Raw genomic sequence first — 24480 nt, 5'->3', positions numbered from 1 at the left:
GGAAATGGGACCAGGCCAGTCCTCAGAGAATATGGGTGTCCAACAGAGAAGAGGAGAGCATCCTGGCCTTGGAGTACTACCTGCCAGTGGCCTTTGTTCTGAGGCCTCCTCTTTGTCCAGACCTGGCTCCAGTGGGGGCCTGACATGGGCAGTTTGTTGGGACTTCTTTCTGGAACCATCAGTGAATGGAGCCTGTAAAGGGCCTGCTATCCTGAGGCCTGGGGTGAGGTTCACCCCTGAGGTGCACCCCAGCATCAGACTCTGTCATCCCTATCTGACCCCACCTGGTATGGCCAGAGTGTCCGAAGGGCTTTTGCTCAGGTCCTAATCCTAGTTTCCACCCTGACCCTTACTGAGAGCCTTGACCACCTCACTCTATTCCCAGCAGGCCCTTCCCTAGAATAGACCTGGTTTCTCATGTGAACTCAGATTTATATACTCTTTATGACTTTTATGTTCTCTAGAAGCCTGTGCAATACTCACCACCATCTCTTCCTTCCTGGTTCCAAGCCCCTTGTTATCCCTACCTTCAGCCAGTCCTTGGACTGGACCCCTTGGAGGTCAATCTTGGCTAAGACTGAATTTATTTTCTCTGGCGCTTTGGCTCTGGTGGTTTTGCCTGCTGCCCTCCTCCCCTCTCTCTGAGGGACAGTCTGTTCTATCCCAGTAGACTTTTCCCATTTCACTTGCTGAACTGGGTCTCCTTCCCCTAATGGACCTCCCAATATGCCACACATGCATTACTTATGGTGATGAGAGACCAAGAGACCTGGTTTCTAATGCTGGTTTTACCACTTACCAAGTGATTCTAGGCAAGTCCCTCAACCACTCTGAACCTCAGTCTCATCTGTAAAGCAGGGATAGTAATACTCCTCCCCACCCACTGCATAGGGTTGTGGAGAGGTTCATTTAAGATAATATATGTAAACACAATTTGCATAATATAAATTTCTTTATAAGTATGTAGGAAAGTAAGTAAAGAAACTGCAGGAGGAACAGGAATCCAAAGCCTCCCTAAAGCATGTCTCATTTTTCTAAGCACATAGGAGACAGCTGAACACTGGCTCATTCAAGTGAAGCATGTATTTCTCAGAGGTTCCCAATCCCTCCAAAAGTCTCTGGGTGAATATCTATTTAGTCCTTACTAGGAGAACTAGAATTAAGTTCTAGACAACATTTGATGATCAAAAGGTTAAATTGCTTGTCTTGAACTTAGATTTTTGTACTTCTCTCAGTTCTGTATTAAATAATTTATTGTCTTAGGGATTTTAAAATAAAGGTTAGAGATTGGTAAGCAATTTCACACTTCTGTTTTAATAAAATAACTTTTTTTTTTTGGTGGAAGATGGGAAATTCTAAGAGTCAAAGTCACTTTATAATCTAAGTGTCCTGATTATCTTTGTCTGGGAACATTTCAGTCAGGTGTCCTCTGGTCACTACCACCCAAGGCACTGCCATTCACCATGTGGAAGATATGAGCTGAAACTCTGGCAGACCACAGGAATAAATAACCAGCTGGGAGGGCTCAGGCTAAATCTCCACAGGACAGGTTAGAAACCAGTGCACCACAGATTGCATTTGGCCACAAAATATCTGCATATATTTTGCTTGCTTCATTTTTGATTTTTGGCCTTCACAGGTTCTTCACCATGTTTTAGTTTTGTTAGTTGCCATATTTGCCACTTTAACCTTGGAAGAGATGAAATACACATTTGAATGTCTAGCTCCTCTTGATAATTGGAGTATCTAGCAACTGTGTCCCCCTCAGTGGTAATTGTGGGGATTTGAGCACAGCAGAGCAAAACACTTCTGGCTTACTTTCTTCATGCAGCTCCTTAAGCACAAGCAGTTGTGTTAGCCTCAACAGAATTTCTCCCCAAGTGGCTGTGGTTCAGTCTTACCTTCTTGTGAGAAACCCAGGCCTATGAAAATCTCACATTCTTGCTCCAAGCAAGCATAGAAAGAGGAGGGGTGGGAAACCAGGCATTTTGGTTCTCAGTCTTACTCTGCCTTCCATCTGTGGATTCAGTGATTGGTGTTCTGTGTGAGGGATGGAGTGAGGTGAATAGGATAAGAAAACACCATCTCAGTTCCCCCTAGATACTGGAAAAATGAAACAGAGTGCTAGAGGAAGACAGAAAACTCTCTCCAAACTAAGTGTGTTTTCCTGACCTGGCAGTCACTGAATAAGGAGAAATACTTACCTTTTCCAGAAGTACATAATGACGGGGAAGACAGACATGATAGCCCCATGGAAGACGCTCCGATCTAGGTAGCCCTCTGTGATGGCAACAAGGATGGCATCCTTCTGGGACTCAGAGACATTCACCTACCCGCAGAGTGGGAGCCTGTCACTGACGGAAGCTCCAAGGGAAGGCAGAAAACCTCTCCTGGCCCCCAGAACCCCATGACCACCCCCTCTCCAAAAGGCAGATGGTTTTCATGGAGTTGCTGGGTAAAGTATATTTAGTTGGCCAGGACTTACAAGGTGCCTGATAATTAGCTTTCTAATTGTCCTTGTGGGGGAAATGCTTCTTGGTGAAAGGCCAGAGTGGAGTGGGAGTCTTTCTTACCCTCAGCTTTGGAGGGATGTCAGAATTCAGGAAGAGTTTTTGGATAATGTTCATTTTGGACCGCATTAGGATCACATCATTCTCATTGTATGCCCGGTTGACCTGCAGCATGTGGGCTGAACTTACCAGATTATTAAATCTAAAAAAGAAATGTGAAGTAGGAAATGAGGAGGAGAAGATGAAAACAGTGACTAACAAGGCCCCCAGCCTAGACTCATTTCTGGCCCAAAAAAGGCAAGGCCAGCTCTAGGCCAGGTTGTGACTTTATTCATTCAGTCATAATTCATCCATTGGCAAATACTGAGCACTTACCACAGGTCAGATAACACGTCAAGTGCCCCTTCAAGTGCATTGAATTCCTTCACCACAAATCCCCTTGTTCATCCCACCTTCCCTTCTTCACCCATTCTGGCCCTGCAGCATTGGCACCTCTAATGACTTAAAGGCCTAAGGACTATCTTGCTCTTCCCTCTCCTGTGCTGGCCTGAGGCAAGCCCTGAGATGCAGGCAGGTCCCACTCCTGTAGAGCACTTAAAGGCAATGAAAGGAGGTTTGGACTTAATTCCAGTGGTAATGGAAAGCCAGTAGAAGATTTTCTTTTTTGTTGTTTTTTTGAGATAGAGTCTCACTCTGTCGTCCAGGCTGGAGTGCAGTGGCGCGATCTTGGCTCACTGCAAGCTCCGCCTTCCGGGTTCACGCCATTCTCCTGCCTCAGCCTTGCGAGTAGCTGGGACTACAGGCGCCCGCCACCACACCCGGCTAATTTTTTGTATTTTTTAGTAGAGACAGGGTTTCACCTTTTTACCCAGGATAGTCTCGATCTCCTGACCTCGTGATCTGCCCACCTCGGCCTCTCAAAGTGCTGGGATTACAGGCGTGAGCCACCGCGCCCGGCCACCAGTAGAACATTTTAGGCAGGAGAATGATCTAGTCTGGTTTGTGTTTTTAATAGGCTACGCTGGTTGTTATACAGAGAATAGTTTGTAAAGGTCAAGCGAGGAAGAAGAGGCAATGTGGTGGGAATGGGAGCAGCAGCAGGTGAGGCTATGCACTCTGACTAGTATCTCCCTCTGCTCCTCCATTGCCTCCCCCTACATCCTTTATTATCTGACTAACCCCTAGTCTTCCTTAGCTTAGATTACCCAAGAATTTTGGGTCTCCCGAGAAACCATACCTGAGGACTCACAGTTGTCTAAATACTCTTCCTGCGCCTGATTCTCCCATAGCACCTATCATCCTGAGACACTTCCTAACTTTTGTTTGTGTCTTTTCTGCCATCCTCGTTAGTTTGTGGGATCTTAGAAGTAGAGAGCACGTCTTAGTTGTTTTTTGTATATCCGGTGTCAAACCCAGTGTTCAGTAAAGAGTGAGCAATCAACAAGCATTTGTGGAAATGAGCTAAATCCATCACTGGAGTGCAGTAGAAGATCTCTTAACCAAACTCTTCTAACTGATGTATGAGTTACCAGGTGTCTACATTTTTGAAAAACACACTGACTGATGCCCATGATATGCTGACTGCATAGATTAGAGGGACATCTTTAGTACACTCTCACCTTTCTCAAACTAGTAGAAGTGAATGTGTACCAGGAGTTGTGTTTCTTCCCAAGTATCTTTCCCTATTGTAAAGATAATTAGTAACTATAATTTCTATAATTAGTAACTTGTGAAAACTGATAAAATATGAACATGAAAGAAAAGTTATTATTTCTATGAAAACAAATTAGAATGTTTTGGAAATTCTAATGAAGGCAAGTAGCTTTTTAAAAAAGTGCTGTTGGCTGGGTGCAGTGGCTCACACCTGTAATTTCAGGACTTTGAGAGGATGAGGTGGGCGATCAGACCCAGGAGATCGAGACCATCCTGGCCAACGTGGTGAAACCCCGTCTCTACTAAAAATACAAAAATTAGCTGGGCGTGGTGGCATGCGCCTGTAGTCCCAACTACTTGGGAGGCTGAGGCAGGAGAATCGCTTGAACACGGGAGGCGGAGGTTGAAGTGAGCCAAGATGGTGCCACACTCCAGCCTGGTGACAGAGTGAGACTCCGTCTCATAAAAACAAAAACAAAAGACTGTTGAGTTAGGTGGGGCCAGGCAGTTTAAAACATAAGAAAAAGGTATAAAAATCCAGAAGGATTGAATTGCTTCACAGTAATCTTTAAATTCTCTTCCACTTTAAAGAAATAAAAATTCAAATCAGTAGACAGACACTCTAGGTTCCAAAATGTTAGCATGGAAGCAAGTTGGCTTCATTCTCTCATATGGAAACTCAAAACAAACAAATAGTACTGAGATTATTACCAGCAATATCTCAGAACTCAAATATAATGAGACAGAGGAGAAAAAAGTAAAAAGAATGAAAAGTAATGAAGACACCTATAAGATATACAAAATTACTTCAAAAGAGCAAATCTAAAAATCATTGGTGTTCAAGAGGGAGTTGAGCAAGAGCAAGGAAAAGAAAACTTATTCAAAACAACAACAGAAAACATTCTGAAACTTGACATAGACATACATGTTCAGGTACAGGGAGGTCAGAGAACATTAAATAAATTTGACTCAAATAAGACTACCCCAAGTATTATAGTAATCAACTCTTAAAGGTCGAGGAAAAAGAGATAATCTTAAAAGCATAAAAAGAAGAAAATAACATACAAAGAAGCTCCAATTCATCAGGCAACAGACTTCTCAATGGAAACCATAAAGGCCAGGAGAAAATGAGAAAACATTTTCAAAGTGCTAAAAAAACAAAAAAAATAAAACAAAAACCACCATCCAAGAGTACTGTATCCAGTAAAGCTATCCTTCAACTATGAAGGAGAGATAGCCTTTCCTAGACAAACAAAAACTGAGAAAATTAATGACCAATAGACATATCTTATAAGAAATGCTAAAGAGAGTTCTTTATACTGAAAGAAAATGACACTAACATGCAAGAAGGAAGCATTTGAAGGTATAAAACTCATTGGTAGAAGTGAGTGCACAGACCAACCCAGAATATTCTAATATAGTAATTGTGGTGTGCAATTCACTCATAACTCTAGTATGAAGCCTAAAAGACAAATTTATCAGAAGGAACAATAGCTGAAGCAATCTGATAAGAGACAAGCAATAAAAAAATATGCAAATTGAGACAAAATATCCAAATGTTGAGAGGATGGAGTTAAAGTGTAGAGGTTCATTTTAGTTTTTTGTTGTTGTTGTTTCTCTTCTTTTCTTTGTGATGTAAGATAAGCTGTCATCTTATTAAAATAATTTGTTATATCCACAAAATATTTTTGGTAATCGTCATAGTAACCACAATGCCGAAACCTATAATAGTTACACTAAAAATAAAAAGCAATGAATTAAAATATAGTACCACAGAAAATTACTTAATCACAAAGGAAGACAGTAAGAAAGGAAGAGAGGAGTTCAAGAACAACTGGAAAACAAGCAACAAAATGGCAGTAGTAAGTTCTTACTTATTAACAAGAATGTTGACTATAAATAGACTCAATTCTCTAATTAAAAGACATACAGTGGCTGGATGGATAAAGAAACAAGACCCAACTACACGCTACCTACAAGAAACTCACTTCACCTATAAAAACACACATAGACTAAAAGTGAAGGGATGAAAAAAGATATTCTATGTGAGTAGAAACCAAAAAAAGAGCTGGGATACCTTTAGCTACATCAGATAAAATAAGCTACAAGTTGAAGACTCTAAAAAGAGACATAGTTATTATATAATGATAAAGGGGTCAATTCAGTAAGAAGATATAACAATTATTAATATCGATGCATTCAAGATGAGAGCACCCAAGTATATAAAGCAAACATTAAAAGATCTAAAGGGAGAGAAAGCTTGCAATACAATAATAGTAGGAGATTTCGATACCCCACTCTTAGTAATGGACAGATTATCCAGACAGAAAAATCAACAACAAAAAATTGCAGTTAAACTACACACCACACCAAATAGGTCTAACTGACATTTACAGAACATTTCACCCAACTGCTACAGAATATACAATCTTTTCATCAGCACATGGAACATTCTTCAAAATATACCACAAAACAAGTCTCAACAAATTTCCAAAAGTAGAAATAAAATCAAGCATTCTGTCTGACCATGATGGAAAACAACTAGAAATCAATACCAAGCAGAACCTTGGAAACTGTTTCCTACAGTACATGGAAATTAAACAACATGCTCCTGAATGACCAATGGGTCAATGAAGAAATAAAGGAGAAAATTAAAAAATTCCTTGAAACAAATGAAGATGGAAATACAACATTCCAAAATCTATGGACACAACAAAAGCAGTACTAAGAGGAAAGTTTAGAAAATAAATACTTACATCTAAAAAAGTAGAAAGACTTCAAATAAACAACCTAATGATGCCCTCAAGAAACTAAAAAACAAGAACAAACCAAACACAAATTAGTAGAAAGAATAAAATATTAATAATAAATATCAGAGCAGAAATAAATGAAATTAAGACTAAAAAATACAGAAGATTAATGAAACAAAAAGTTGGTTTTTTAAAAATATAAACAAAATCATTAAGCCTTTAGCTAGACTGATAAAGGCAAAGAGAAGACCCAAATAAATAAAATCAGAAACAAAAAAGAGACATAGTCATTAGAGATTATTATGTACAACTATACACCAACAAATTGGAAAGCCTAGAAGAAATGAATAAATAAATTCTTGGATACAGAAAAACTACCAGGTTGAATCACGAGGGCACAGAAAACTCAAATGAACAGATAATGAGTAATAAGACTGAAGCCATAATAAGTTTCCCATCAAAGAAGATGCCAGGACCTGATGGCATTAATTCTACCAAAAATTTAAATAAAAACTAATATTAATTCTACTCAAACTCTTAAAAAATGCAAAAGGGGAGAATATTAAAAACCCATTCTACAAAGCCAACATTGACCCGATACCAAAACCAGAGAAGGATGCAGCAGAGAAAAAGAAAACTATAGGCCAATATCACTGATGAACACAGATGCAAAAAGCCTCAACAAAATACTAGAAACCAGATTCAACAACACATTAAAAAGATCATTCACCATCATCTATTGGGATTAATCCCAGGGATACAAGGATGATTCAACATATGCAAATCAATAAACGTGATCTATCACATTAACAGAATCAAGAATAAGAGCCATATGATCATTCCAATAGATGATGAAGCATTCAATAAAATTCAACATCTCTTTATGATAAAAACCCTCAATGAATTGGGTATATAAGAAATATACCTCAAAATAATAAATGCAAATATTTGATAAACTCACAGCTAACATCATACTGAATGGGGAAAAATTGAAAGTTTTTACTCTAAGATCTGGAACAAGTCAAGGATGCCCACTCTCACTACTCTTATTCAATATAGTGGTGGAAGTTCTAGTCAGAACAATTAGGCAACAGAAAGAAATAAAGGGCATCCAAACTGGAAAGGAAGAAGTCAAATTAGCCTTGTTCACAGTTGACATAATCTTATCTTTAGAAAAACCTAAAGACTTCACCAACAGCCTGTTACAACTCATACATTCAGTAAAGTTGCAGAATACAAAATCAACATATGAAAATCAGAAGCATTTATATACAACAACAATGAACAATCTGAAAAAGAAATCAAGAAAGCCATCTCATTGACAACAGCTACAAAAAGCGTAAAATACCTAGGAATTAACTTAAACAAAGAACTGAAAAATACATACAAGAAAACACTGATGGAAAAATTGAAGAAGGCACACACACATACACACACACACACACACAATTGAAGTATATTCCATGCTCATGGGTTGGAAAACATAATATTATTAAAATGTCTACACTACCCAAAGAAATTTATACATTCAGTGCAATCCCTATCAAAATATTAATGGCATTCTTCACAGAAATAGAAAAAACAATCCTAAAATTTACATGGAACCACAAAAGACCCCGAATAGTCACAGCAATCCTGAACAAAAAGAACAAAGCTGGAGGCATCACTCTAGCTGACTTCAAAATATACTACAAAGCTATAGTTACTAAATCAGCATGGTGCTGGCATTAAAAACAGACACATAGACCCGTGAAACAGAATAGACAATTCAGATATAAATCCATGCCTTTGCAGCCAACGCACTTTTGACACAGGTGCCAAGAATGTACAATGGGAGAAAGGACCATCTCTTCAATAAATGGTGATAGGAAAACTGAATGTCCATATGCAGCAAAATGAAACCAGACACCTATCTCTCACCACATACAAAAATCAAATAAAAATGTATTAAAGGCTTAAATCTAAAACTGTGAAACTACTGGAAGAAAACATTGGGGAAACACGGCAGGACATTGGTTTGGGCAAAGGTTTTTGTGTAAGAAGCATAGGGAGCCAAAGCAAAAATACACAAATGGATCACATCAAGCTAAAAAGCTTCTGTACAGCAAAGGAAGCAATCAACAAAGTAAAGAGATAACCCACAGAATGGGAGAAAATATTTGCAAACTATCCATCTGACAAGAGATTAATAACCAGAATATATAAGGAGCTCAAACATCTCAATAACAAAAAACCCAAATAATCTGATTTTTTAAATGTGCAAAAGATCTGAATAGACATTTCTCAAAAGAAGACATTCTTGTCTTCTTTTGTCTTTCATATACCCAAAAGGTATATGAAAAACTGCTAAGATCACAAATCATGAGAGAAATGCAAGTCAAAACCACAACGAGATATCATCTTACCCTAGTTAAAGTGGCTATTATCAACAAGATGGGGAATAACAGATGCTGGTGAGCGTATGTAAAAAGGGGAAACCTTGTACCTGGTTGGTGGCAATGTAAATTAGTATAGCCACTGTGGAAAACAGTATAGAGCTTCCTCAAAAAGCTAAACATAGAACTACCATGTGATCCAGCAATCCTAATACTGGGTATATATCCAAAGTAAAGGAAATGAGTATGTTGAAGAGATATTTGCACTCCCGTGTTTATTGTAGCACTATTCGCAATAGCCAGAATATGGAGTCAACCTAAGTGCCCATCAGTGGATGAATGGTTAAAGAAAATGTGGTGTATACAGATACACAATAAAATAGTATTAAGCCACAGAAAAGAACAAAATCCTGTCATTTGCAGCAACACACGTGGAGCTGTAGGTGATTATGTTAAGTGAAATAAGTCAAACACAGAAGGACAAATATCACATGTTTTCACTCATATGTGGGAGCTAAAAAAGTGGATCTCAGGTCGTTACCAGAAGCTGGGAAGGGTAGGGGGTGGGGGGATGAAGGAAGTCAGTTTGATCAAGGGGTACAAATACACAGTTAGATAGAGGAAGTAAGACCTAGTGTTCCATGGATCAGTAGGGTGACTATAGTTAGTAATCATCTCTCGTACATTTCAAAATATCTAGAAGAGAATAATTTGAATCTGTCTAGCATAAAAAAAAATGAAGAAGATGATGGATATCTCAAGTACCCTGATTTGATCTTTACACATTATATGAATGTATCAAAATATCACATACACCTCCAAAATATGTAAATCTATTATGTATCAATTAAAAAAAATTAGTAGACAGCTTTCGGGGTATAGTCTATACAAGAAAAATTTACAGACCTTCCATTGTGGATTGACTTTGGTTTTACATAAAAAATTTGACAGGTGAATTAATGTACACTAGTATGTCTTAACTTAAAAATATCTGTTTAATGTCACACAGACACACACACACAATTTGTATTATCATAATTCCTGGCTTTAACTAAAGAATATTGGTCCCATGGTGTTACATAATAGGACTTTTCCACATTTATAAATAATGGAGAAAAACATGCTTCCCTTTTCTGGGACTAAGCAACTGCATTTTGACAGTGGAATTTCTGGAATACTGAAGAGCTTTTAGGACCCAAAGAATAGAAAGATGGAAATCAACTGAGTGACGGCATACAGTAAGATTTTCAGAAGGAGAGATTCTTACTGGGCAGGGCTGAAATCACTGTGTCTCTAACAGATCAAGCCAGTTTCTGCTGGGTAGTCCTAAGGATGAAAAGTCATTTTCAGGGCAGACGAAAGAGAGGTGGGAAACTTACTTTTCCATTTCAGAAAAGAAATATAGATCATTGATCACAAAGTTGACAGTGATAATCCTGTGGCCAAATACACGACGCTTTACAAGGGTTGCGTCTCCATTCTCTTGGTCTGCACTCCGGACATTTGTGGAGGGTGGAGCTGAACGTCCCGATGTGTTGTGTGATGTGGTGAAATCTGAGAGAGAAAGAAGAAGGAATTACAATCTTGTTTGATCAAGTCACTCTTACCCTCAACCTGGGCATAACAAAAAGAAGAAAGGAGACTGTGAATCTACCCTTTTGGCCTACTGAAATAGTCACTTTCTGCCATTGGGCTCAACCTTTTACTTGGACTTGAAAAATCCAACTACTCAGATAGTACGACAACACACATAAAACATATGTCAACTGAGCACTGAAGGTGCTTATCTCATAGAAATAGAATCACACCACAGTTATGCTAATCCCTAAGGTTTCTGCAGAGACTGTGAAAATGAAACATGCAGATGTGACCTTCCAAATGGAGTGTGTAGCACTGATGGTGCTTACTCAAGTTTTATCAGGAAGTAATTTAGGAGCAAATGAGGAAAGCAGCACAAAGAAAAAGTCAAAATATCAGGAGTAAAGAAGTTTATTAAGGAAACCGAGGGTAGAAAGCTAGAGTACAAAAGAGAGTAACGAGTACAGGAGAGCACAAGAGCCACTAGAAGATTTGGATTGTGTGTCAGAAAAATAAAATGCTTCCTTTAGAAAGTTTCTTGACTAAATTATATCCAAAGACATCTCTTCATAGGGATTCAGGTCTGAGAAAAGAACAGGTTTGGGCTGGATCTGACAGATAGACCCTGGTTAATTATCTGGCTGGGTTTCAGACAAATATCTAATCTGGCTCTAGAATTTACCATTCTGCCTGCAAATCCTTTATTCTGGAGTGCTGTTCAGGATTTATTGAAGTCGGTGTGGTGCTCCCTATGGCGCAGGTGGGATTCCTTTTGGTGCAGTATTGTATATAGAATGGGAGGGTAACTACAAGAATCCATAAATATCTAGCACTTGTTATGTTTCAGACATTGTGCTAGACCCTAGGGTTACTATACTGAATAAGACATAAGATCCCTCACCTACTATCTTTCAATCTTTCTCTCTTAGACTTGAGTTTGAAGGGAAAAAAAAAGTCTAGATAACAGTGGAAATTGATATGATGGTTAGGGATTCTAGGAAAAGAGGGTGATAAATTCACCCAATAAACCTGGAAGCCATCGGATGCTTGTGAACTGGCTCTGGTAGTAGAGGGGGAGACCTAATTTGTATTATTCGCTAATTTAGGTAGTAAATATTCTCACTGTAATAGATTTTTAGCTACTGACGTTTGTTCAGTAGCTCACAAAATTTCAGGATATTTAACAGCTGGCTCTTACCAGCCAGTATGAGCAGCTCCAACTCACTATTACCTGGGAATCGTATTTGACTTCTTCCTCTTTCCACATCCAATTAGTCACCAAATATTGTTGATTCTACTTTTACATATATTTCAAGTGTATCCACTATTGGTCTTTCTTGCAGTGACATTTGTTTAAAGCATCATCATTTTTCACTTGTTCCAAAAGCCGCTTTAGTGTTCTCGGGGTCAGGACTAGGGCCCTGACCTGCTAAGGCGAGGTAGGTGCCTAGGACACAGTCTAAGGAAGCATTCACGATCAACGTGTTACAAGTGCAGGGTTGGCATCTGCATGAGCCTGACGGTCAGTGCCTCCTTAATTTTTGTGTGTTAGATGCCTCCCTTGCCTTACCCTAGTTCCAGCCCTGACTGTGCTTCCTACACTTAATTTTGCTTTTGTGTAGTATATTCCCTACATTACAGTCAGGATGATCATTCTAACTTGGCTACTATTATTAATCTGCTGAATTTTTTTTTTTTGAGGGAGTCTCGCTCCGTTGTCCAGGCTGGAGTGCAGTGGTGCGATCTCAGCTCACTGCAAGCTCCGCTTCCAGGGTTCAAGCAATTCTCCTGTCTCAGCCTCCTGAGTAGCTGGGATTACAGGCATGTGCCACCATGCCTGGTTAATTTTTGTATTGTTAGTAGAGACGGGGTGTCACCATATTGGTCAGGCTGGTCTCGAACTCCTGACCTCTGGTGATACACCCACCTTGCCCTCCAAAGTACTAGGATTACAGGCTTGAGCCACTACTCCCAGCCTACTGAAACTTTTTTATCAGAACATCCACTTTTGTCCAAGATAGAGTGCCAAGGACTGGATTTATCTTCCCTCCAGAAACGATTTTTAAAAATCAGATGAAATATATTGAAACAGTTTTTAAGACACTATCAGAGAATTAAGGACAGTGATCACTAAGATTTGGGAAAAATGAGTGAATCCTACTTCTGCCCCACGTTACCACCTTGAGATAGGATCCATTCCACAGTCAGGGAGGGAAAACCCAGATCAAGTTCGGTGAACTCTGAATTGAGGAGAGGGACCTGAGAGTCCAGTGAGACCAATATGGCTAGAGTTTACAAGATAGAGTTCAAAGAGGAGAGGGAGAACCTGGAAATCTGTGGAGGTTCCCTCAAGTACTCAGCAGAGTGCTGACCAGCTCAAGATATGAGGAAATTACCCAAAGCTTGAGCGTAGGGGGATCTGCAAGCATTAAAGAACGGTCCTTGGTGCTCACACAGAAGCAGAAATAGTGCCTGTTTCCACCGAGAGACTAGAAAAACTCATAATTTATGAGGAATCTAGTAGAATACTCAGGAAGGTTTTACCTCAGTAGTGGAGAATAGCCATACAAATAACATGGCTCTGGATTCACTTAACCAATGATTAAAGGAAGATCCAAAAGAATAAAACTATTTTCGAGTAACTTAACTGCATCCCTGAACAAAGTTCAGGCATATTTTATAGGAAGACAAAAATATCTAACACCTAAAAAGATAAAATTTACAATGTCTGGAAACCTATTTTAAGGTTCTTATCCTTTATCTGAAATACTTGGGACCAGAAGTGTTTCAGATTTTGGAGTTTTGAAATATCTGCATATACACAATGAGACATTTTGGGTATGGAACCCAATTTTTTTTTTTTTTTTTTTTTTTTTTGAGACGGAATCTCGCTCTGTCTCCCAGGCTGGATGGAGTGCAGTGGCGCGATCTCGGCTCACTGCAAGCTCCGCCTCCCGGGTTCACGCCATTCTCCTGCCTCAGCCTCCCGAGTAGCTGGGACTACAGGCGCCCGCCACCTCGCCCGGCTAATTTTTTGTATTTTTTAGTAGAGACGGGGTTTCACCGTGTTAGCCAGGATGGTCTCGATCTCCTGACCTCGTGATCTGCCCATCTCGGCCTCCCAAAGTGCTGGGATTACAGGCGTGAGCCAACGTGCCCGGCCTGGAACCCAAATCTAAACACGAAATTCATTTATGTTTGTACATTCCTTATACATATAGCCTTAAGGTAATTTTATTTTTTTTCTTGGGGACACTGAATAAATTGTGTATTGCACCTCTCCCTGCATTTTGACTGCAACCTGTTACATGAGGTTAGGTGTGAAATTTTCCATTTGTGGTGTCATATCAGTACTCAAAAAGTTTTGGATTTTGGAGGATTTCAGATTTTGGATCTTCAAAAGACACTACTTAAAAAATGAAAAAGCAAGCCATCAACCGAGAGAAAATATTTTCAAAATATATCCATCAAAAATATTCCCAGATTATGTAAAGAATTCTTATAATCCAATAATAAGACAACAAAGTTCTTAAAAAATGGGCAAGAGATACGGACAGACACTTCACTAAAAATAGCACAATATGAATGGCAAATTGTATGGTTTGGCCGTGTCTTCACCCAAATCTCATCTTGAATTCCCATGTGTTGTGGGAGGAACCTGGTGGGAGATAATTGAATCGCAGGGGCAGGTCTTTTCTGTGTTGTTCTCATGATAGTGAATCTCATGAGATTTGATGGTTTTAAAATAGGGGAGTTTCCCTACACAAGCTCCTGTCTGCCTGCTGCCATCCACTTAAGATGTGACTTGCTCCTCCTTGCCTTCTGCCATGATTGTGAGGCCTCCCCACCCACATGGAACTGTGAGTCCATTAAAACCTCCTTTTCTTCCCTGCCTCGGGTATGTCTTTATCAGCAGTGTGAAAATGGACTAACGTGGCAAGCAAGCACATGAACACATACTCAACATCATTAGTCATTAGACAAAATAAAAATTAAACGAAAACAAAATACCATTACATACCCTCTAGAATGGCTAAAATTAAAAAGATGGATAATACCAAAGGTTGGTGAGGATGGGGAACGATTGAAACTTTCCTACATCGGTGGTGAAAATGCAAAAGTGGTACAACCACTTTGGAAAACAGCTTGACAGTTCCTTATAAAGTTAACATACACTTACCACATAACCCAGCACTTCTACTTTCAGATATTTACCCAAAGGAAATAACATATATCCACACAAATACTTGTACTTGAATATTCATAGCAGGGTAATTCATAACAGCCCCAAAGTGGAATCAACCCAATATGTAACAATTGGTGAATGCATAAACAAAGTGTGCTATGGTACAATGGAATACTACCCAGCAATAAAAAGGAATGAGCTACTGATATATGCAAGAGCATAGACGAATCTCAAAAGCATCATGCTATATAAAAGAAGCTGGTCACAAAAGACTATTGCATGCATGCACTAAGACTACTGCTTGATTCCATTTATATTAAATTCCTTAAAAGACTAAACTGTAGTATTAGAAAGTAGGTCAGTTTTTGCCAGACCAGAGAGTAGTAGTGGAAGGGGAAGGGTGTTGATTAAAAAGACACACAAAGGATTTCTTGTGATGAAGCAAGTATTCTATATCATGACTGCAGAGATACTTACATTCTCAAATTGCACAATTAAAATTGGTGAATTTTACTGTATAAAATTGTAGCTTAAAAAGTGATTCTAAAAAGTAATTTAAAAATAAATGGAAAGAAAAGAAAACAAAGCAGCAAGAATGCGTAACTCTTGAGGATTTTTGTTTAAAAGGGATACAGACAAATGTGCCAGATAATTTGAGGAGAATGTAGAATCAGGGAGAATTTATTATTAATTTTTGCTTGAGAGGTACTATGTCATATTTGGTGCCAACTGAGTAATCCAGCAGAGAAAATAAAAATGATGCAGGAGAATAAGTAAAAATGACTGGATGAATGCCCTTGAGTAGATGAGGGCCTGGATGCTTCTTTAGGAGCAAGGACAGGCAGCCTACTCAGCGACCAGAGCCTGTGAATACAGAGGAAGCTGACCAGGTGATTCAGGGGAGGGAAGCTGTAAAACTTCTCTTCTGATTGCTTCTGTTTTCTCAGATACTAAACACACACATACTCCTAAGAAAATCAGTAAGATGAATGGAGTGGAAGTTCCAATAGGAATCAAAGTTTGTTTGAGGCAGGACCGCTATAGAAGGAGTATGAAAACACATGTACATTTTAAAAGGCAATAGTAAAATAAATGCTTGTGTTCAAGATAGGAGTTGCATCTGTGATGGGTAAAGGGGCACCAGGTGTCATCTGAGTTACGTCATTTTCTATTTCTTGGCTTGGATGATGGGTATTCAGCTGCTCATATAGTCACTTATAAGTATGCTCTATTTCAAATAAAAGAACTTAGACCAGTGGCAGGCTGAGTGTCACAAGCTCTTCACTGTATCTAAGGGGAACTGGAAGTCTGGTAGACCTCCTATTGAATTGGATAAGTACAGGTCTTGGGTTCTTACATAATATTGAGGAAGTGGGTAGTCAAAGAATGATGAAACAGGACTTCCTACCATTCTGGGGCATGAGGGCTTGAGCTGGTTTTATTTAAAAGAAGAAACAAAAGAACTAGAACTATTTTTTTTTTCTTTTTGAGATAGAGTCTTGCTCTGTCACCCAGACTGGAGTGCAGTGGTGCAATCTCGGCTCACTGCAAACTCTGCCTCCTGGTTCAAGCGATTCTCCTGCCTCAGCCTCCCAAGTAGCTGGGATTACAGGTGCATACCACCATGCCCAGCTAATTTTTGTATTTTAGTAGAGATGAAGTTCCACCATCTTGGTTAGGCTGGTCTCTAACTCCCAACCTCAAGTGATCCACCTGCCTTGGCCTACCAAAGTACTGAGATTACAGGCATAAGGCACCATGCCTGGTCTGCTAGAACTATTATTGAAGCCAAAATACTTGGTTGTGAAGCAGTTCATAAAAGATATATACAAACTTTTTTAAAATTAAAATAAATAATATTAAGATACCAATAGAAAAATAGACAACGGGCATAAACAGTTCAAGAAAGAATACAAATGGCCAGTAAATAAAGATGCTCAACTACTAAAGAAATATAAATAAGAATAGACTATCTGGCACATTATTTTTTATTTACCAGGTTGACAGTTTTTTAAAATGTACAACACACTGTGTTGATGAGAATGTGAGAAACCAGACACTAGTTTATATGGTTGGCAAGAGTTTAAATTAGTGCAATGTTTTTGGAGGGTCAAAATTTAACTGTTTTTAACCATTTACCCATCATTCCCATTTTAAGGAACTTGTTTCATAGAAGCACACAATTGCAAAATATGCATGTTTTGCAGCATTGGTTTTTTTTTAATTTTAATCATTATTTTATTTATTTATTTATTATTATACTTTATGTTCTAGGGTACATGTGCACAACATGCAGGTTTGTTACATATGTACACATGTGCCATGTTGGTGTGCTGCACCCATTAACTCGTCATTTACATTAGGCATATTTCCTAATGCTATCCCTCCCCACTCCCCCCACCCCACAATAGGGGTGTGATATTCCCCTTCCCATGTCCAAGTGATCTCATTGTTCAATTCCCACCTATGAGTGAGAACATGCGGTGTTTGGTTTTCTGTTCTTGCGATAGTTTGCTGAGAATGATAGTTTCCAGCTGCATCCATGTCCCTACAAAGGACACAGACTTACCCTTTTTTATGGCTGCATAGTATTCCATGGTGGATATGTGCCACATTTTCTTAATCCAGTCTGTCACTGATGGACATTTGGGTTGGTTCCAAGTCTTTGCTATTGTGAATAGTGCCTCAATAAACATATGTGTGAATGTGTCTTTATAGCAGCATGATTTATAATCCTTTGGGTATATCCCCAGTAATGGGATGGCTGGGTCATATGGTATTTCTAGTTCTAGATCCTTGAGGAATCGCCACACTGTCTTCCACAATGGTTGAACTAGTTTACAGTTCCACCAACAGTGTAAGAGTCTTCCTATTTCTCCACATCCTCTCCAGCACCTGTTGTTTCCTGACTTTTTAATGATCACCATTCTAACTGGTATGAGATGGTGTCTCATTGTGGTTTTGATTTGCATTCCTCTGATGGCAAGTGATGATGAGCATTTTTTCATGTGTCTGTTGGCTGCATAAATGTCTTCTTTTGAGAAGTGTCTATTCATATCCTTTTCCAACTTTTTGTTGGGGTTGTTTTTTTCTTATACATTTGTTTGAGTTCTTTGTAGGTTCTGGATATTAGCGGTCAGATGAGTAGATAGCAAAAATTTTCTTCCATTCTGTAGGTTGCCTGATCACTCTGATGGTATTTTCTTTTGCTTTGCAGAAGCTCTTTAGTTTAATTAGATCTCATTTGTCAATTTTGGCTTTTGTTGCCATTGCTTTTGGTGTTTTAGACATGAAGTCCTTGTCCATGCGTATGTCCTGAATGGTATTGCCTAGGTTTTCTTCTAAGGTTTTTATGGTTGCGGCATTGTTTAAGTGAAAGTTGGAACAACTCAAATGTCATCAAAAGAGTCATGATTTGTCACTGCCAATCTTTCCAGTCTCATCTCAAGCATTTGCCCCATCTCATTAATCTCTAGTCCAATTGGCCTGATTGCAGTTTCTGAATTGCACCGTCCTCTTTCTTGTTTAATGATTCTGTGCACACCTAGAAATCACCCTCCTCCCATCCCACCTACTTAACTTGGTCATTTCTGAAAACTCAACTTTATGTCATTTTCTGGGAGACATTTTCTCTGGCCCTGTGCCTTAACTGATAGGATCTCCCTGCAATTATCATTGGGATCACTCATCACAATTATATAATAATAGCAGTAACACTAGCTAACCCTCTTATAGCATGTACTATTGCCAAGCATAGTTCTAATAACCCTGTGAAATAGAAACAATTCTCATTCCCATTCTACAGATGAGAAAACAGAGATACAAAGTAATTTTCCCAAGGTCCTTCAACTAGAAAGTAGCAGATTCAAATCCAGGCACTCCAGCTCCAGTATCTGTGGCTTGTATTTTCTGTTTGAAATCTGTAGGTGCTACAGGGCAGATCCTCTGCTGCAGGCTCACTACTGTTCACTACTGTATCTCCAGCACCTGGCAAACTGCTTGCCATATAGCAGATTTTCGAAAAGTGTGTTAAATGAATGAATGAATGAGTGAAGCTGTTGAATTAATCCATATAATGGACATTTTATGGCAGTCAAAAACAAGTCAGATATATGTCTACTGATATAAAATGATGTCCAAGATACATTATTGAGCAAAAAAAAAAGCAAATTACAAATCAAATATGTGGGATCAATTTTGTGGGAAAAGTAAATATTAAGATACATATACAGAAAAATAATTAGGAGGTAAGTTTACAAGCATTAACAATGTTATCTCTTGAGGGAATTTCACTTCTATACTACATATTTCTGTAATTGTTGTTACCTCTTTCTTTATTAACAGCATGTATTACTTTATAAGCAGAAAAATTTTGAAAATAATTTTTAAAGACCAAATTCAAAAGCATAAGGAAATTATTTTGTAAAATGAAAGATTTTGCAGTGCCTTAGGTTAATTACTCCCTACCCTTGCTGGTTCCTTAAGCAGAGACCTCCGGGCTTGCATCCTCTCTAGGCAGGCCTGGGCTTGGTTTTGCACACAGGACCTGGGGTCTTTTTGCTAGACTCCAGGCTGACACAAGCATGACACAAAGCAATAAGCTTCTTAGGTGGGCTGACCCTCATGGCTAAAATATCAACAGGGAGTGGGGGTAAATACAGAAATGACTTACTTTCCTTGCTGTTTTGCATTTCCTGGCGAAGATAGTCTTCAAATTCCTGGCGCTTATTAGGATTCAACATAAATCTGCGGTACTTGCAAAAGCTCCTGATAAAGCTGATCATTCTCAGCCAGCCTTTCTTCTGGGGAAAGAAAGAGGAGTGTAACATGTTCATTAGTATAGTTGCTGTTCACTGAGAGTCTACTGTGTGCCAAAACTTGGCATTCATTCCATTTAATCCTCACAACACCTCCATAAAGGAATAATTTTCAGCTCCAATTTAAAGGTGAGGAAACTCAGGTTAGAGAGCTTGTATAATCTGCCCGTAATTAAGTAGCTGGTGGGTGAAAGATTTCAGCTTCAACAGACTGGAGCCATTTGCCCATGCTCCTTCTACCATAGCCTTTCAACAGTGAAGATGTGAGATGCTGTGATTGGGAGAGGGAGCATGAGAGCTAAAAACTGGAAGAAAAGAGGACAGAAATAAAGAACCAAAGGCTCAGGCAAATTTGGAAACACTGAAGGAATAAGGAAATGAGCAAAACCATTTCTAAGCATTTAAAAAAGAAAATATAATTATTTGCACCCACTCATACACCTACATACACACACACACAAACATACACACACACACACACGTGCGCACGCACATGAATTTCATAAGTTTCTTCATCTGTTTTTTAATAGGTACCTAGGAACCACTGTACATTTTATTTGTCCTTCAAGAAATTGACACTTAGAGCCAGAAAGACTCTTGTTGATTAACTAGTTCAGTTATCTCAGTCTACAGAGAGGGAAACAACATAAGCATGACTTTAGACAGAAAGCAGTGAAGTATAAAACGCACTGAATTTGGGATCAAAAAGTTTGAGTCTGGAGCTCAGCTTCTCAGAACCGAATTGTGTAATTTGGGTCAGGTTGCTTAACCTATGTTTCCATGTCTCCATGTGTAAGCTAGAAACAATAGCCCTTCAGGGTTGCAATAAGACTTAATGGTTATATGTAAACCCCAATGCAATGCTTGACAAAGAGTAGGTATTAAGTACATGTTGGTTTCCTTTTATCTTATTTTCTAAGAACTGGAAGTTCTGAAATTAAACCAAGTGCACTGGTTCTGGGTACAGTATTCTTTTTAGTAGTCCATATGACCATTCATGGTGCCCTGACATGGAGTTTATTCATATATAGAGGAAATACAGAGGAGAAAAAGAAGAGTAACACATTTTCATCCCTGAGTACTGGATCAATGGACTTAGGCATTATTTTCTGAGATATCTTAGAATGATCTTTGGAGTCAGATCAAGCTGGGCTAAAATTTTTCTGATACTGACCAACTCAAACACAGTGAGCAAGTGATTCTCTAACGGGGCATGTATTTTTTGTTGTTGTTCTCAAACCATATAGAGACTTTCCTGAGTAATATTCCTGTCTCCTCTTTCTTCCTTTTTTTCTGTCCTCCCATAGGACAAAGAATGAGCTAGATAGTTTGAAAGAAGGAAATGGTGTTCTCAGTACTTTGCATTCTCTCTCTGGTTTGTTTGTCTGCAAGACACCTGTTTCAAGCTCACCTTTTGTTATACAGCAAGAGGCTCACCCTGGTAAGTGGAGGTCTAAGTTGTTCCATTAGACCAGTGACTAGGTTTGTAAGTTTAATTTGGGTGCAGAGGACCAGCAAAATCACTTTGCTTCATTGCCAATCCATGTCCTCCACACCAACTTTCAACTAGAAGAACTCCATGTGTCCAACCCCAGTACCTATTACTCAGTTGATTCCAATCACAGGTAGAGAAGAGAGGGACTTCTTAAATCCCTAGTATAATAATTTGAGTCTCAGATTCCTCCTTTGCAAAATGGGGATTTAAAAACCTACCCCCAAGACGATGGTTTTCTTGTCTCTAATGTCTTGTTTCACTTTCTTCTTCACTAACCTGGGATTCCTGTAGGTAAGTTGACACTATCTTTGAGGGCTTCCTAGACGAAACTTGTACTTCACTTTGCACTTCCACCTCCTCAGGGCGAGGTGGGAACAGGTCTTGATAATCTTTAAACCTGCCAGAAAGACATCAGGAATATCAAACAGGACAAAAATCTAGCACATAAAAGATAACGGTCCAGGCAAACCTACCTCAGCCTCTAGAGGAAGTCTCAGTGGTAATTGGGGAATGGTAAAATATTGAAAAATTATCTTCTTACTCTATCAGACCTTTGTTAATGTCAGCCAAACCTTCCTGAGCAACACTGTATTGTTTCTTGTTAATGCAAATGAACAGAAATGTGTATGTGTGTTTGTGTGTGTGTGTGTGTGTGTGTGTGTGTGTGTCAGGTAGATAGGTAGGAAAGTTCAAGATAAGTTTGACTTTTTATTTTGTAGAGAGGCTCTGGCAATGAACTATGAAAATGGATTATGAAACCCTTGATGAATATGGCTTTCAGAAGCCAAGGAGCAACTCCAGGAAGAATCCTTTCCTTCATTGAGTATACTCACCACTTTTCTTCTATAGATTTCATAATATATCCCTGGAGAATTAATAGGGTGGTTGTGGTGACATGACGCGTGGGACTGATTTCTTTGATAATAGGGGCATCACACTGCAGCATTTCTTCTAGAAAATGCAAGAGGGAAAAGAAGCCATAATCCTCATCTACCATTTCTGAGATAGCTGGTGGTTTTTTTATCTTAGAGTCTCACAGCCCCCATTTTCAATCTGGCTAGACTCTGATCCCGCCATAGTTTGTTTGAAAATCTCCAAAGCATATTTGAAATGTTATGTGCAAATGCATTTGTAAACCAAAAGCTTTTCCTCATTGAGTTTCATTCAAATTTTGAGGATGAGTGCTTAAGGGGAAATAAATTTTCAAAGGACTTATTTCTGCAGCTGGTTTGAAAAATTCGGATTTAGAGAGAGAGCAGAAGGATTATAGTTAGATTGCTGGGCAGATGGGGAATCCAAGATTCCAGGTAAGTATTGTGAGGGCAGTATGGTTCTCCAGTTGTTCAGAAACTTGTGTTCATTAATGAGACTTGAAAATAATCAAAGATAGGATGTGGACACTCTTCCTCTTCTAGCTCATTCAAAATATTGTACAGATCTCAACATCCTGAGATCAACAAATAAATATTGCTTACAAATAAAGATTTGCTAATTTGACCTATTTTTCTATATTTTCTATATTCATAAAAATTTATTTTCTTATCTTGGTTTACTACAAGCAAAAAACAAACACACAAAAATACCATCTGTGACAAAACAGGAGGCTTTATCTTCACTGCTTTGCATTACTTGCAACTTCTGCTTTTAGACAAGATTTTATTTACCATATTTACCCTCCCACCTTAGGAAACAATATAAGACACAACTTATGAAACAAAGATTTTCAGGCATACAGTTCTCCTTCCCAGTACAACTTTCTTCACAGTTCATGGGTGGTGGATACTCCACCTTTGCAGGCAGTTAACTCTTGCTTTTTGTATCTAACTTCAGGCTAGTTGGTTTAATGGTCAAATGACTTGAATTTGAATTCAAGTTCTACCAAGTGTACAAGCTAGTTAACTTTTCTGTGTTTCCTTTTCTTCATTAGTAAAGTGGAGCTGCCTATCCCTATAGTACAGGGATTAAATAAAATTCTATTTTTAGAATTAAATAAAATTAAATGAAATGAGAGGATACATGTGAAAGTATCTTAGACTTGGCTCCTTTTACTAGCGATATAGTTTGACTCTGTGTCCCCACCTAAATCTCACCTTGAATTGTAATAATCCCCATGTGTCAAGGGCAGGACCAGGTGGAGATAATTGAATCACGGGGGTGATTTCCCCCATGCTGTTTCAGTGATAGTGGGTGAGTTCTCATGAGATCTGATGGTTTTACAAGGGCTTCCCCCTTTGCTGGGCACTCATTCTCTCTCTTGCCACCCTGTAAAGAGGTGCTTTCCACCATGACTGAAAGTTTCCTGAGGCCTCCCCAGCCATGTGGAACTGTGAGTCAATTAAACCTCTTTTCTTTATAAATTACCCAGTCTCAGGTATTTCTTCATAGCAGTATGAGAATGGACTAATACAGTAAATTGGTACTGGGAGTTGGGCTGCACCCTGCAGAGCCACAAGAGTGGAGCTGCCCAAGGCTGTGGGAGCCCACCTATTGTATCAGTGTGACCTGGATGTGAGATATGAAGTCAAAGGAAATCATTTTGGAACTTTAAGGTTTAATGACTGCCCTACTGGATTCTGGACTTGCATGGGAACTGAGTTCCTTTGTTTGGGCCAATTTCTCCCATTTGGAATGGGTGTATTAACCCAATGCCTGTATCTCCATTGTTTCTAGAAGTAACTAAGTTGCTTTCGATTTTACAGGCTCATAGGCAGAAGGGACTTGCCTTATCTCAGATGAGACTTTGGACTTGGACTTAATGCTGGAATGAGTTAAGACTTTGGGGGAATGTTGGAAGGCATGATTGTGTTTTGAAATGTGAGAACATGAGATTTGGGAGGGGCTAGGGGTGGAGTGATGTGGTTTGGCTCTGTGTACCCCACCCAAATCTTACCTTGAATTGTAATAATCCCCACGTGTCAAGGGCAGGACCAGGTGGAGATAACTGAATCATAGGGATGATTTCCCCCATGCTGTTCTCATGATAGTGAGTGAGTTCTCATGAGATCTGATGATTTTACTAGGGGCTTCCCCCTTCATTTGGCACTCATTCTCTTTCTTGCTGCTCCATGAAGAAGTGCCTTCTGCCATGATTGTAAGTTTCCTGAGGCCTCCCCAGC

The 24480-nt window shown here is 39.1% G+C and overlaps 1 protein-coding gene across 8 annotated transcripts in view; it reads right to left on the bottom strand.

The window, feature by feature from the left end:
- Positions 1-24480, bottom strand: part of LOC105484552 (regulator of G protein signaling like 1) — a 108826-nt gene that overhangs the window by 14110 nt on the left and 70236 nt on the right. For all 8 annotated transcript variants that reach the window (XR_011611714.1, XR_011611704.1, XR_011611709.1 and 5 more), the window contains 6 exons: positions 22198-22315; positions 21641-21761; positions 19725-19854; positions 10668-10842; positions 2574-2712; positions 2205-2329 (listed from right to left, as the gene is read on the bottom strand). Coding sequence is in view for 5 of the 8 variants with exons in the window: in XM_071076663.1 (XP_070932764.1) it covers positions 2205-2329; positions 2574-2712; positions 10668-10842; positions 19725-19854; positions 21641-21761; positions 22198-22315 (808 nt within the window). In the remaining 3 variants the exon portion in view is untranslated. The remainder of the gene's footprint in view (positions 1-2204; positions 2330-2573; positions 2713-10667; positions 10843-19724; positions 19855-21640; positions 21762-22197; positions 22316-24480) is intronic.

Source organism: Macaca nemestrina, chromosome 1 (assembly GCF_043159975.1).
Source record: "Macaca nemestrina isolate mMacNem1 chromosome 1, mMacNem.hap1, whole genome shotgun sequence".
NCBI lineage: Eukaryota > Metazoa > Chordata > Mammalia > Primates > Cercopithecidae > Macaca > Macaca nemestrina.
This window is presented reverse-complemented; position numbering and strand designations above follow the sequence as displayed.